This window comes from Plectropomus leopardus, chromosome 15 (assembly GCF_026936395.1).
Source record: "Plectropomus leopardus strain MGB_pleo_1.0 chromosome 15, ASM2693639v1, whole genome shotgun sequence".
Lineage (NCBI taxonomy): Eukaryota > Metazoa > Chordata > Actinopteri > Perciformes > Serranidae > Plectropomus > Plectropomus leopardus.
The window spans coordinates 7,892,946-7,909,081 of NC_142190.1; the positions used below are offsets into that span (position 1 = coordinate 7,892,946).

A 16,136-nucleotide genomic window follows, 5' to 3' on the forward strand; every position below is an offset into this window, starting at 1 on the left:
TGAAAAGGCTGGAAAATACATTTTTAAAAAATCTAAATTGTAATAATAATAATAATAATAATAATAATAATAATAACTTAATTTATATAGCACCTTTAAAAACAGAGTTTACGAAGTGCTTTTAAAAAACAGGAAGGAGGGCCGGGAAGAGTTTGCTGTGTTGAAGTACAGAAGGTTCTTATCGAAAAGGTTTTCAGTGTCATGGCTGAATATTTAGCCCAGTTCAAAAAAATGGAAAAGTCTGAGATTTTCAGAACAGCACTTCTTGAGCGAAACTCGGTTAGCCACACTAACAAACAGACCAGAAAAACCGTTCAACTCTCTTTAGGGTAAGTGTAAGTGGTTACATAGCAGCCTAATTCTCGCTCAGTACTGGGCCAATTTCAAAAACTGTTGTCTCCATTACTCACTCACTCACTCACATGACAAAATAGGGTCCAAGTAACAAAAAAAAAAAAAAAAAAAGTTTCCCTTTATGTCAAAAGAGAACCATGCAACATAATTTATATCTTAAATGGACGTTCTTGATGATTGGATGTAGGGAGATGGACTTATTTTGAATTAGAATGTCATGCTGCTATAAAGTCTCAGATCATTAGTTATAAGTTTGGTGTAGACAGATATTGACTTAAGCCTTGTACAACGTATCCGAGCTCTCATGATCAAAACAAGGAAAAAAAATGTGGGTGTTGGTGTTTTGTACCGCTTCAAAGAGTTCTTGAAACATGCATCCTTTTTGCATGCATCCTGCGATACTTCCTTTCATAGCTCAGCCTGTGACTAATTGGTTGGTAAATATTTGATGTCAAACAGTTGTGTTCTTATCTGCTCATTGGGAAGAGTCGCGTAGTTAAATTATAGATCCCTCGCAGGTCTCTAATCAGAAGACCATCACATTCTAGTTTCCACCATTCAAACAGCCTCTGCTGGACCTGATAAGGGCGACTGATAATATAAATTATGGATGATTTTATGGGTGCATATAAAGGATCAATGATGAAATGTTCCATTTCCCACTGACGGTGTCACACTGGTTATATATTCTTCCTCTTTAATCTGCAAATTATGCCTCATTAAAGCTGCACTATGAATTTAATGTGGAAATACACCACTCTTATCAGCCTGAATTACAAAGTGAGACTTTAACAGAGGAAACATTCCATCTCCGCTAATTGAGACTCTGTAGATTCACCAAATTACATCCTTGTGTCAGACATTTCTTGTCCACATGAGGTGATAGATTGAAAATTGAGGGCGAATTTCGAACTGTCTTCTAAACCCCGCAGAGGGATGGCTTCATCCAGAGGAAGCTGGACTCTTAAATCATTAACCCTTCCCTTCCTTTTGTTATCCTTTTTTGTCGCAGAGCGAGAGTTTCCCTGTAGGGCTTCAGTGCAGTAACAATATCTTGAAGTCTCTCTTCTGGATATTCATTAATTTCATCATGTTCCCAGAAACAATTTTTCCATGAGAGCAAGAGATAGCTGTGACAGTGCATACATAAGGACTGTACACATGCTCACGTGTACATACAGTATTCTTCACGAGGAAGCAAAAGATAAAATGCCAATTAGTTGTAAAGGTCAAGCAATGTTTCTGGGTAGATGCAGATAGAATATAAATGGGGGATTTTATATAGGGGATTTGTTTTAAAACCAAGGTGATTATTTGGCGAACAACAGGTAGTGGTTTATAATTCTATCAAGATATAAAGGCTGTTTTTCAGGTAGCGAAATGTCTAGAAAACATTTAAAAAACACATTGTGTTTTTTTTTTTTTTAATCCAGTTACAAGGATTGATTACAAATCCAACACAGTAACATAAACTACTTTCAGTTATGTTGAAGGAATTGCATTGTTGACATGGCAATAAAGTATTGAATCTTGAGTCTTAAATTCCACATTGCAGAGCTGCATACAATCACGGTGAAAGGGAAGTTAGAGCGTCTTTAGCTTTAATATTCTGACAAATTGTTTTCAAGTGAAACAAAAATGTGATCACATCTCCCTCACTTGCGTACTTGCATATATAGTGAAATAGACATAAATGATGTAAAATCACATAAACCCTGAACATTTTTTTTTACAATTAACTGTGTTTTTATTTTGCCATGTCTGTAAAGGAGGACAAGATGTTGATCCTCATGAATCTGGAACATTTTTGGGATCACCAACATGCACATTTTCCTCATGCTGTTTAAGGATCAATGTCCAAGATAATTGCCAGAATAAATGATGGTGTGGTTTACGGCTGAAAACCATGGATATGTTACAGTTGTATGTTTCATATGTTGCGGATGTGTTGAAACTGTGCGTTTCAGTTTTTAGTGTTATTTGTGATAATGCTGTGGTTAACATGGTTAGATTTAGACACAAAAAACACGTGGTTAGGAAAATACAATATTGTCGCTTAAAATACATGCTTTTGTTGATACAAACATTACTCATCAAACATGCTTGTTTTTGTTGCAACAAACATGGCTGAAATCTGGTCAAAACACCGGATTTTGTTGGTCTTTAACAGTGGTCTGCTACTGTCTGCTGCTTGGCAGCCATCTCGCTAAAATGTCATGCCATCCAGCTCATATACATTTAATCTGAACTGTCACTTTTGAAATGTTGATGTGGTACGTATCAAATGTAAAAATGTAACAAATCAATGGTTTGCAGAAATCTACAATGCCAACATTTTATTCTAGTGACTGGATGACTCTTCATCGATTTAATGGTTGAAATCAATGAATGACTGATTGAATGATACATCGGCTGCGTCTGGCTTTTATTTCTGTGGGCTTGGCAGCTCTCTGGCCTTGTTTGTTTGTCTTGTCAAATCTGTGGCTGAACATAAACTGAAAAGACCAATCGGAGAGCAGTTTAGTTATATAAAAGCTAATACACACTGGTTGAAGCATCGCTCACCCATAAACGTGACAAACGAGAAACACAAACTTCAGGCTGTGCTTCTCTACGTTGTGTCCACATTGTAAACGCTGCCGTTGGACGTTTCAGGTTGTGGCCATTATGTATCCAGACAGCATGCTGCAGCTGTGGACGACAGCCTTCATCGGCCTTCATGTCAGTGCTTCTGCTTCATTGTGATGTCAGTTGTGCATGATGTGATTACGGACATGCTGATTCACAACGTAGATCTGTTTAATCTGGCGGAAATGTGAAAGGCGTGTTTGCCCGCCTCAGGGGACATATAACGTAGCAATGACAAGTAGCCTGTAGAATGACTTGATCTACTTTACTTTAAATTGCCAAAGTGATCTGATTTCATGCAAATACATGGACTGGACAAACCTGCCACAGTGTGGCTCAAACTTGAATGTAATTTCTCTATGCATATAGATGAAAAGTGATGGAATATAAAGCCACACACAGTTTGAGATAATCCATCTGCAGTCCATTTGTAAAGGTAATCCAGGTCTGACTGAGATGGAAATAGACATTCCTCAGAGAGAGGCAAAAATAGGACGAACTCCACTAGTGTTTCAAGTGCTAATACAGCCTTCATCCTCAGGCTAACATGTCTTTTCATCTGCACTTTGTGTTGCATTCATAGCTAATTGAATGATAATGTGAACCATTTTAGATTATGGGCCTTTATTTGCATACAAGTCTCGGCAAAAGTGGAATCTGAATAAAGAATACGGAAATTAAAAGTTGACAAGAGAAAGTGCAATAACTGTGTTTGTTAAGTGCGATCTCTCACTGTAACATAGTGCGATAAGTATTTTGTCGAGCGAGTCGAGAGGTATTATTTCACCATTCCAAATGTAATAGCAGTGCAGTGAGTAAAAGAAGGGAGGGAGTGAAGGGTAAGATGAAGATCGATAGGGAAACCCTTGGCACTGGAACATTAGTAATGCTGTAAGGATGCTCCATCTCTCTCTAAACCCTCTCAACAATTTTTCCTGACCTTTTACTTGAAGAGACATTTATGCACTTCTCTTCCTCAAGATCAAATGTCTGCCCTCCTCATAACATCCTCTCCATATATTTCTCCTTGACTTGGCAGCCGGCTTTTATGTTTGACAGCTTTTGTATGGGCAGCAAGACGTACAGTTAAGTGTTTCATTTACGGTAACTGTGGAGGACAGCTTTTTAGTCTCAGCCTTCTAAATGCTTTTGAGGGCACTAAACAACACAACAGGTACTTTAGATCCTTTTAAATTTGAATGCATAGAATGAGTGGTAAAGTCTGTCTGATTGAAATGAAGATGGTTGTGTTTAAGTGGATTATTTGGTTTGAAAGTGTATCTGGTTACATTATCCCAGGAGTGTAGGCTTTTCCAGATATTTTGCTCAAAATGTGTTTCCCCACCGGTAGTAGGGCCTAAGGGGCTGCGTCTACCAAGGTGGGTTTTTTTATCCAGCTGCAAACACCAGGAGCTCCTCAGGAAAGGCCCAGCTGGGAGCGTTTGAGAGCGCTTTGGAGGTGCTCCGTTTTTTTCAGCTGAGGAGCTTTTGCTGTGTCGTTGCTATGATACGGAATATCTGCAGAAGTAAATATGTCAGCACAAGGTAGAAAACTTGCTTTGGATGAGGGGAAGGCTGAAGCATGCAGGGACAGAGGACAGACCCACCAGTCTGTGTGGGTTCATGAGAGGAAACATACCATAAAACTTCAATTAATAGCCCGGCTATTATTTGCCTAAACCACTGAACTCAGTAGGCTTATATTTGGGACAGGTGTCTTTATTGGGAAGGCTTTTATTTCCTTTCACATTAAACAGTTGCTCAGCAAAGATGGAAATCAATCACACTGCTTATTTAAACCGCTTTTTTGCATCTCTCTGGTTTACTCTGCAGGTTTGACATCTTCTTTGGTGCTTATGTTTTTTGTAAAATGAAGTGGATGATTGAATTGTTGACAATCTTATCACGCTAACCATGTGTGTAGTATGATCAAAAAAACACACACACATATATATATATGTATATATATATAGACAAAAGTTAAAGCTTTTATATTTGTATGTGTTATCTTAGCAGCTAACTAACATTATCTCCAGCGGGGAGCGGACAACCCAGTTTTATACATTCAAAGAACCTCTATAAGAATGACCTGCATGTAACGGCCTCTGACTGAGACAGGCCTTTATTTGTCAAAATGTGTAGCCACACCGGGCTAGTGAAAGGGACTGGGTGTCTGAGTGGGCCTAGGTTTATATTTGATGTTTTATGGTATATTACATTATGTTAACATATTTCTCCTTCATTGTTGTTGCTCAGTACTTCTTCATATCAGATGTGACAGTTTGTCCTCGCAGAGGCTGTTTGTCCCTCCTGCACTGTGGCTGGATGGCTGAAGTGACAGCTACAACTACAAAGTTGAACATTTTTCAACTGTGGATGCTCTGAAAAAAGCATGCCCAACGCCTTGTTGTGCTGCTGGCAATTGTAGTGCGACGTAAATACGCTATGCAGCACTCCCATTGCAAAGCATTAGAAAAAATATGCTGGCCTTAGAAAAAATAAAAAGAAAAAAGCTTCAGTGAACACAGCCTCTTCAGGCTGATTTGTGATTGTGCATCAGGTCTGTGCCATAGCTAACATTTAAGAAAAATTCATTTGAAAATTCAGCTCCACTGTAGCTCAGAAGGTTAAACGACAAAAAAACTGTATCATACTGGGCGTGTTTTCCCACCTATATATAACATGCTGACTTTATTAGCATAAGCCTGTTAGCCTAGCACTAGGACTTTTCACCTCTCATAGAAAGCCAGGACAAATAACACACAGGGTTCAAAATGCTATTTTGTGGGGGCTTCATTTTCTTCATAATCTTTTATGTGAAAGAAAAGCTTTGATTCCAACAAGGGAAATGGTTTTCAGTTTACAAAAAACACAACAAAAAAGCAAGTGATCCTTATTGCAGTGACTTGTAGTTACATTTCTGAGGAGGTGCATATCAGGCTCTGCCACCATTGATTCAGTACGGAGGTATAAATCCTGCTAAGTCTGTCTTCAGACCCACTAAAGTTAAGTTTTAACCTCCTGCTTCTTCTGAGAATAAAAGCAAACTTGTTGCACGAAAAACTTTCCCACATTAGCCACTGAGAAAAAAAAAGCTTGCATCGAAGTGGAATCGAATCTAGTTCTAAAACACGAAAAAAAACCTCCAATAAGTGGATTGATGATTAACATCTCCACTGGGATAAATCAACAGCATTGTGGTTGGAAACCTTCGCTCTTTTCTTATCTAAAGCGTCTCTCTTTGCAGACTGTTATTGGCATAACAGTAGAAGTGGCCTCAGCCTCAAAGTGGCCCGATACTTTCATTAATTGACATCAGACAAAGTAATCTGATGAATACAAAGTGCCCTCTGACTAGACACCCACTCATTTCCCTGCCCCACACACACCAACACACCGAGCAGATGTTTCATGTAATGGGAGCACAACAGGAAGAGAATTCAATTCAATTTGGCCCGAGGTCTAATAGGACATCAAGTGGAAGAGGAAGGCGATAGGGTTTCACACTGGAAGCCCATCTGTGTCCAGGCTCCCCTTCAAACCCACCTACCCAGTGATGTTGTTAGAGTGAAATGAGACAAGAGCACCCTGATGCATCATAGGCTGTAATCACCTTCTCGAATGACACCAGCAGGCCTCGGGGTTTAGAGGAAGGGGCAAAGATTTGTTTTGTTTGATGGCATTCAATGTGTGTATTGTCATTGTACAGTTTCATTGGATTTTAAAGGGATTAGGTGACTCCTGGGCGGGAGTCAGGTGACCTTCAGGCGTAACATCAAAGTATCTGTGTCAATGTTGGTTCACATTCCCCAGGAGGCTCACAGAGGCAACAGACCATTGTGCAATTGGCACAATGTACTCAATATACTTTAGCAAAGTACTTTGTTCCAGCAACATCCACAGTCTCCTATCAGCCGCTCACCTGCTCCACTACTGCATGAGGGACTACACCCTATTTATGGACATTTTCTCATCTTTCACATTTGGACTGACATCAGTACCAGATCCAGTGCCTGTAGTTTGGTACTAGTACTTTACTGTACCCTTTTTTGGTTCTGTACTTTCTTTGTAATAACAAAAAAATATATTTTTAACAAGCTACAGTCCTGACACAGTAGACTAAAGAGCAAATCTTTAATTTAATTCTGTCTCTGTCGGCTCTGTGAGTGTATGTGTCTGTTAGTGTGTGTCTCATATACAGTGATGCTAGGCTGCTATTGAAATAATATACAAAAGTAACTCGACCTGATGCCAAAACTATCGCATTAGAGGGGAGCTCTGTGTCCAGCTTCCTGACTTTGGAGCACTTGTGCCTCATATCCGAGGTGAAAGCCGGCGCCTCCACGGAGCTGGCTTCCAGCACAGTATTGGAATTTTGCAGATATCCAATATGCCGATATCAATATATCCACTCTATTCCCCAGAATCCCCACCTAATTTTATTGATCATCAAGTCTCCTCTGTGGTTGAATTAACATCATGTTATGCATTATCTTATCGTGATGGCATGAGACAAATTAAAATGCTTTTCAAAGTATGTCATAGTCATTCATTGTGCAAAATAAGAAAAAAAAATACTTCAGCTTAGGTATGATGTTTTGAACACGTCTTCTTTAAAAAAAACAAAAACAGTTTGTGATATCTTCAGAAATCGGTGTGTTGGCCTATTTGCACATTTCATTTTAAAGTCAGTATATGCAGATACAGATGACTTGCTGATATTATCGTGCATCCCTGCTTCCAGGCTTTGGGGTGCTTCCTGACACTTTTCTGAATCTCACATTTTTACTCAGATGCTCTCTGGTACCAAAATATGGCAGTGATGGATTTAATAAGAATCCGTATTACTGACGTTATTTGCTCAGTAGCTGTAAAAGTACCACGTTCAGTACCTAATCTCAGTCATCTTTATGAGTAACTTCTGGATGTGTAACGGGAACACCATTTTTGACTTTCAGGGCCGGTATTGAGCGAGAGCACGTCAGCCTACAAAGCATATGCACTGTCTGCTGATATTGTTTTTTCCATTAATGGGTTCAAATTAATAAGCTTAGTGTCTGACAACATTTTGGAAAGGTTCCCTAAAGAGACAGACCTTTTCGTTAAAAAGTGAGCTCCTTTTTGTTCAATCAGAAATGGCCCCGAAACCGCTATCAGCAAGGCCACCTGATTTGAGTAAGACAATAAGAGTCAAATTGTATTTCTTTGACAGAACGCAGTTATAGAATGAATCTGTACTGCTGTCATTATCGTAGAAAAAGATGATAACTACAAGAACGTGCTGTTTTAATACACATTTATTATGGTAAAAGAAAGGGAAATCAATGTTTTTCCAGCATATCAAAAGAAAATGTGACTTTTCCTCCTCAGAGACGGTCCTCCAAAGTGTGTTGATATTTAGATTTTAGGGGCAAAAAGTGATTGTGGCAATCCTGCAATTCATTAGAAATAATTGATATTGACTCTTGTAAAGCATTTGTTCAAATGTTCAAATAGTCACCGCCAAAGGCGGCAACGCAATAAAAAACACATCTCCACAACCAGCATAGTGTAAACTGTTTTGATCGTGTCGGGAGGATTTTCATCTTATTTCAATAAATACTGAGATAATATCTTGTATCAAGCCAGGATTATTGTACAAAAAATGAAAGAAGTCACAATCACTCCTCTGTGGAGAGATATCCTGTCCCTTTGAATCTGAGTTATTTTTGTGTATTTTGCCAATTTCCTGGGGTAATTGCTTCGCATTGCCAAACAGCGTCTCACACTTCACTAACTCTCCGCTCCTGCTGCACCCTGTTTGAGTTGATCCAACAGCTAGATTATAATGCACATCACTGATGATGCAAACAGCCACATATTGCGTCGTTATTGTCTCGCACACACTCAAATAATGTCAGCAAGCTGTTTGGAGTCACAGTTTTACCTTAAGTTCCCTGATGTGGGCCCTACAGCCTCCCTGTGTTCAAATGAGCAGATGCAAGAGAGAAGCAGTCGAGTCAGAGGCAAACTGCTTTAAAAACTAAATTACCATTTAAAAAAAAAACAGCAGCAAGCTGGAAACCATTTTGTTTTGGGCTGTTTGGCCAGCAGCAGGTGCTTGTGAAACACATGGAGACATTTCTTTAAGAGCCTTGCTCAAGGACACCTCAGCAGCAGTTTGGAAAGCAGGGAAAATGTTGCACATTCAGTTTTAAAAGTCCCAGCAGGTTTGGGCATTCAAGTTCTCTCTGAGCTTCAGGCTACTGCTGCCTAAAGACACAGTCAGAGAGAGAAGTGGTCTGTATTCTGTTCCAATATCTTCTTTCTTTTTAACCCTTTGAAACCTGGAGCGACATCACTTTTCTTGAGCTGATGTCAGACGCCTTTCACAAGTATTTAAACCTTTGAACCTGTGGCATATTGGTGCAATTTCTTTCATAAACATGAACATGGAAAATTATTTTTAAAAAGCTTGGGGAATACAACATTGAGGAAAACTTGCAACTAACTTGCAAAGATCATTATTTTAAAATGCCGTTCGGGACTAGACCTCCATCAGTCAGTGAAGAAAACTATATTCATAGCTAATCATCGTGATTACATATTTAAAAATATGTCACAGATTTTTTGTAATTTTTAAGCACTTTTTACAGGTCATTTCTTTTTATTTCATTTTATTGATTTACTTTTACTATGTATTTATTTAACTAATTTTCAGGTAATTTTCTTGTACTTTTTACAAATTTTAGGGTCATTTCTTCTTTGGTTTCTCATTGCCTTCTTTGCATGGTTTTGATAGAAATCAAGCCATTTTGCTCAAGTTTCAAAGAGTTAAACAGCAATAAAATCACATAGAGCTTTGATAGTAACACTGGAAGGTGTACTAGGTGTACGTCCTCATACGTGACGCCGAAATTTGATCCTTCCCTGAGGCGAGGATTGGCGGTAGACTCTTACAGTTTTGCTATGTCGTCATGTGACTGGTAAAATATACAGTAGCGGTGGGAGATTTGAACGGCGGCTCCTGCGTTTGGACCCGGGAGAATGAAGCAGATGGTGCTCTGGTGGAGGAGCCCTTAAGGAAGTTTGTGGAATGCTGTGCATATTTGTCGCTTTTAATGTTGATCAAGGCACACACACACACACACACACACTCAAAAGCACACAAGCATTCCTGCGAGGTAGAAAGCCTTTGGTCGATAAAGACTAGACAGCCTCTAAGTAGCTCCTCTCATCATTATAGTTCCTCCAGCCTTCTCTATGGCTACGGCTGCTCATTTGTAAATGCGGGATGTTTCCCCGGCTGTGGCTTCATCCTTTGTTGCCCGCACTGTTTGCCATTCAGTTTATGGGGCCCACACACACACAAACACACACACACAGACACACACACACACACACATCACGGATCCCCTCTCTCTTTTATTATGGGAATTCCAGGCGCATGTGAGTGAAGCAGGGAGGCAGTCCAGATACCCCTCCCCCTCTCCGGCCGGTATCCCCTCTTTCTCATGGATTTCTCATGGGGCTAAAGCAGACGAAAGGGGGCAGGAGGAGGAGGAGGGAGGGAAAGAAGGAGAAGAAGGAGGAGAGCTAGGCTAATTCATCAATAATCTTTACCTAATCCCTCCCTCTCCCCTTCACACTCTCTTACTCTCTCTCTCTGCCTGGAGGCATTCAAGCAATACATCCATCCCCCGCCCCACCTCACACACACACACACACACACACACCAACCAGCCCTTACACACACACACACACACACACACATAAGAGTCTGCCTGAACACGTCCAGAGGGAGAGGATGAATCGAGCTGGAGAGTGTTGTTCCTTTCGCCTCCATATGTGTGTGTGTGTGTGAGTCCTCTGAGAGTCTGTGTGTCTTAGCTCTGACCGGGAGCTAAAATGGTGATTATAGACTAGAGACTAGGTGTGGCAAGATGGGGCGGCGTCAAAGGCTTTGTCTATAGTTCCCGTACAGCCCACCAACCGGGAGGAGGCTCTGCCTGTCTATCAGAGTCTGTCCTGGAGCCATGCACAGTCTGGGATTGAAAGAGCTGCTGCATGGGGCTGAACCACTCTTAAACCAAGACCCAAGCCACGGGGAATTAGACAAGCACAAGTTCAAGAAGCTCGGTGGAGTCTTTGTAGCCAGATACAAGAAGCAAGTGAAGAACTGCCGGAGCATATTGCTTTTTTTCTTTTTTTTCTTTTTTACACCCTCATTTATTCCTCTTTTTGCAACTCATGACAAAGATTTTCTAAAGCGAAACCCCCAAAAAAGAAACTTCTGTGGAGTGCCCGCTGAGTAACAAACCTTTTGAAGAGGCTTTTCCTTTTGGGGAATTCAAAAAAGATCCGCTTGATTTTTTTTTTCCCCCCACATTTTAAGGATGCGATTTCAATGATAAAACCATTTGGAATATGGGACTTTTAATCTATGATTTGGACCATGGGGACAGGAAACTGTGTTTTTGTGCTCAGCTCTGGGTAATTTTGATAAGTATGTCACATTTATTCTGTTTGTTCTGGGCTGGTTTTGCCCTACTTTGATTTCACTGTCGTAACTTAGGTGTTAAGCTATGTTGACTTGTTTTTCTCAACAAGTGCGGTGCAGCATGATGTAGTGTGTGTGCCAATACAAACACAGGTTTCTTGTTTAATTCGGTAGCTCATTACCTTCAGGTCTCTTGTGAGTTTGTATCTTTTTAAAGATTTTAAAGAGTTGTGTGTGTTCCATTTCAAACTGTTGAATAGCCAAACACTGATTGTTGCTGCATCCCAGATAAACATCATGTGGCATGCACCTTGACAATGTCAACATGATTTGTTTAATAGCCTGTGCTTTACATGAATTGACCAGTTATCATCTGATTAGTGTGTTGACCTTCTCCCCTTTTCCTCTTTACGGCTGACTGAGCAGTCCTCTGTGACTTCCTGCTTATGATTCATTCATCGTTATGATTCATTGACCCCTCCTCCTTGTGTGTGTTTCTTCCTCACATTTTGAAACTTTCTTTCAAAACATGGATCCACATCATTTTCCTTGTGCTGCATTCAGACACCTTTCACAAGCTATTTGACCTGTTGAAAGTTGGGCAGATGGGTTTGATTTCTTCATAAAATTTTAGGGTGAAAGGCAAAGTCCAACTTGGCAAGAAATTAGTAAAAGGTTACAAGAAGATAATAATTTGAAAAAATTCGAAAAAGAGGGGAGGATTATTAGAAAATTGTTCAAAATTAGGGGAAAATGTTTAGAAAACTATATTCACAATTACAAAAAATGTATTGTTAAAATTTGGTTACAAAATAAATATAATAAAATATCATCATTTTATCATTTTTCTTCACATTTTAAGGGCATTTCTTGTTTTTTTTTTGTTTACTTGTTCTTTATTTATTTTATTATTTTGTGCTTATTTTTAGCTAATTTTCTTGTAACTTTTTTTAACTCATTATCTCCAAATTTTTGGTTAAAGTTGCAACCCCCCTTTGTTTATGAGAGAAATCAAACCAATATGCTCATATTAAAAACAGTTAGAAAAGACAAAAAGTCCGTATTTAAAGGTTTAACCTCTCTCCTCTCCTTCCTCTCTTTGCAGCTCTTGCAGGAAAAATCTCTCCAACCAGCTCAGATGCCCTCCTCAGCTCCTCAGCAATGACAGCCAGTCCTCCACCACCCAATGTGTACCTTCCCGTCAACTTCAAAATGTCCAATGCACAACTGGCTTTCTTCTTGCGGGAAGCTCAGATCACAGGACAAACCGTTGGCGGCGGCAGCAGGAGCAGCAGTAGCCCCAGCACTGGACACCCACTGCAGCGCTCGGAGAGTTTCGTGGTTTTCCAGACAAAAGACCTCCCTGCCATCAACATAAGCTTTGGGCCTTTTGCCCGGGACCAAGCCCTGTCCAAGGAGTTGCTCCAGCCAACTAGTCCGCTGGATATCCCCGGCCAGCTGACAGTCAACTGGAAGGTGCGGGCCTTCATTGTCCAGGCCAGGGTCTTCTCCAACAACCCCACGGTCCAGGTGTTTTTCTACATTGCTGGCCGCGACTGGGATGACTTCAAGGCTCAGGACAAGCTGCCCTGCGTCCGTCTGCACGCCTTTCGGGATGTCCGTGAAATTAAAACCTCCTGCCGCATGAAAGGCAACCTGGCACAGTGCTTGGCCCAGCTGGAGCTGCCTCCGTCCTGGTTTAACACCAATGTAGCCCCACTGGGTCGGAGGAAAGGCTCCACTGACGGGCTCTTGGATGGGCTGACCAGTGAGACCCTCCAGGCTGAGCTCTACTACACGCTGCACGGGCCCAATGTGGATGGGGAGTGCAGCGAGGGCTCCGGTCACAGGGGTGGTGGTGCTTCCAGGGGAGAACCTCTGTCACAGCACCCCCTGCTGCGCATCGGGAGCATCAGCCTGTACCAGGCCAGTCAAGAGCAGCTGCTGGTGGACAAGCAGTTAGACAAGAACATGTTCCTCAGGCTGCCAGAGAAACCCCTGAAGCCAGGAGAAACCCTCAAAATCTTCCTCTACTTGATGCCTAACTCCACCGTCGAGCAGTTCACCCTCAAGTAAGTCGCATTTAAAATGTTTACTTATAACATACTCCGTGTGTTCTTCCAAATGTATTCCACCCTGAATGTCACATGTTTTAATGTGTTTATATTCACACATTTACCCCTTGGGAAAAAAAATATCAAGCTGTTTACATGCACAGCAGACACTCATTCTGAGAATTTCCCTCCTTCTATGCAATCATGTACACAAGAGTTATTGATGAATAAATAATTCGTCTGGTTCCTGCTAGGCCTCGGCCAACATTAGTCATTCCCCTCCTGTCATGAACTGCAGTCTTATATCTCCTTTTATAATTATGCTCACACATAATTGTCTGCAATTTGTCCAAGGCTTAGGCTTAAGGCTGCAGCACTGCATGTAAACAAAGCTCTGCAGTGCTGCGTCCTGTGAAGTCCCTGGCGGACAGGCTCATAAGAAATTCTGGATTTACTCGTCCAAATAGCCCTCTATTAATGGCACAATTATCACGGCACTGGATGTCTTCATTACAGTTTTGATAATCAACCTCATTCAAAGCAGCATAATTAGATAAAGGTTTTTAAATAACCCCAACATTAATTGCAGCATTTTAGGCGAGCATATGATCATGGGGTGCATGTAAGTGTTGCCAGCGTTATGTAATTCCAATTCTTTCCAGCACACGACTTGCCATTTATGTCATTTTAGGCCTAAAGAGCCAAATGAGCATGTAATCATATATTTCATCCCTCTCATTAATTTCTCCTTCACTGAGCCCGATGATGTGCCAGCAGTAATTACAGTTAGGTAAGATAAAAAAGGAGACGACAGGGTTAAAGTGTGGCAGCACTGCACGGCTCACCTTTTGAAGTGGTGGCTTAACATCCTGAGATGTCTTTTTTCTCTCAGGACAGGATTGTATGAATAATTTGCAGTGAACTGCTGCTCAAAGCAGAGTGTGTTTAAAAGCTCAAGGCTTGTGCTGTTTGACCAGGTAATGGTTGTAGATCACATATTGAAATGGCTTGCTGCAGTCCTCTGTCGTATTCTCATGCAGAGTTACTGTAGCAGAGAACAAACTGAACCTAAAATATTTGGAGACTGTCTTCATTCACAGAAATCGCCATGCTTCTAAAATGTAAGTGTAAAATGTAGAAATGTAAAACTGCTTTATTCAATGTTTTCACTGATTAAAAACACTGGGGCAGATTGCTTTGGTGCAGAGGAGACCTCTGTGGATAATTCAGCTTCTTAAAAACCTCCTGAAAGTCTGGATCCTAAGTTATCAGAGAAAGCAGGCAAGCACATATTAGCACGTGCTGGGCTGGCGGCCTGCTGCAACGTGCTGAACGGCATTGGAAAAACACTAATTTGTAACATAAAGCCGCTTCATTCAGTGTTTTTACTGGTTTCAATCACCTGATCTGTTTGTTTTGGAGAGAAGGGGACCTCTGCTGATAATTTTGCTGTCAGGAAAAACCTCCTGAATAATGAACATCTGAAGGAATCCTAAGCAGGAGTTTTCGCTTGAACATGGAAGAAGATTTAGCTAGTTGCAATCTGCAATCATCATCACTACATCCTACTAAACCCACACACACTGCTCTTTTAAATTTTATAATAACATCTACCTTGATTTACTATGAAATAACATTTAATGAGCAATCTATTCTATTGACTCTTGTAGTGCTGGAATAAAAAGGAATGATTGAATTTACAGTAAATGAAAGCATTCAAAATGTCTTTATTTTATTAGCATATAGATGGCAAAAGTCCATCAAACTAAGATGATAGAACTTTATATTTGTACATACTGTACATCCAGGACCAATCTCAGTCTTTTTTTTTATATTTAATTAGCACGGTGTAAAATAAAAGATTTGGTTTTTGAATAGGATGACATGACAGGACATAAAAGGCAACCAGTAGTGGCTACCAGTGTGCTGGATGTTGAAATGTCTGCCCCAACCCCCCTGCTACTTCCATAGCTCTGCCATCTCAGCTTTACATTTTTCCCTATTTTCTCAGGACATCAGTATTCGTTTTTATATTCTCTGACTTAAGACCTGTGTCCCAGAGGGGCCATAATTGGTGTTGCAGTAAATAATATTTGGCATTGTTAAATCCCTGAGTTTGACCCTCTCTCCATGGAAATAGAGCTGAGGAAGCATGAGGCCCAGCTCGGCTCACCGGTCCCTGAACTTCATTCCTCTCCTCGGTTGTCAACACAATATTCAGGGTTAGAGAATAAATGATTATTTGCACTTGACAAAGCTTGAGGAAAGTAAGTGTTTCTCTGCTTGTAGGCGTGAAGGCAGCAGGAAGAATGGAAAACGTAAGGAGAATATTACCGACTAACTCAGCAATGATGATGAAACACACTGTAAATACGATTGTTGTAATCCTAACTGAAGCTCTTACAGAATGAAATTTGGAGATTTGCGGGATATTCATAAAGTCTCAATAACCCAATAAGCTCAGAGCGCAAAACCAGTATGAGTTCTCCCTACAGAAATGGTTTATTAATAGTAATTCCTCACATTTCAGCTGGAGAAATCACTATTAATAAATCTAACCTCTAGAGGTTATGACCCAAGTCAATCAAAAACATGGTGACACGTGTTCACCTTTTGTAATG

General features: G+C 40.6%; 1 protein-coding gene across 2 annotated transcripts in view; it reads left to right on the forward strand.

The window, feature by feature from the left end:
* The window catches only part of tmem132e (transmembrane protein 132E), a 445,874-nt gene that overhangs the window by 297,803 nt on the left and 131,935 nt on the right, over positions 1-16,136 (forward strand). Inside the window, exons 1-2 of one of the 2 annotated variants that reach the window (XM_042499184.2) lie at positions 10,760-11,467; positions 12,567-13,533. In XM_042499184.2, coding sequence (XP_042355118.2) covers positions 11,389-11,467; positions 12,567-13,533 — 1,046 coding nt within the window. In that variant the 5' untranslated portion in view covers positions 10,760-11,388. Of the gene's footprint in view, positions 1-10,759; positions 11,468-12,566; positions 13,534-16,136 lie in introns of those variants that run through there. The other variant, XM_042499185.2, reaches the window with a different exon arrangement.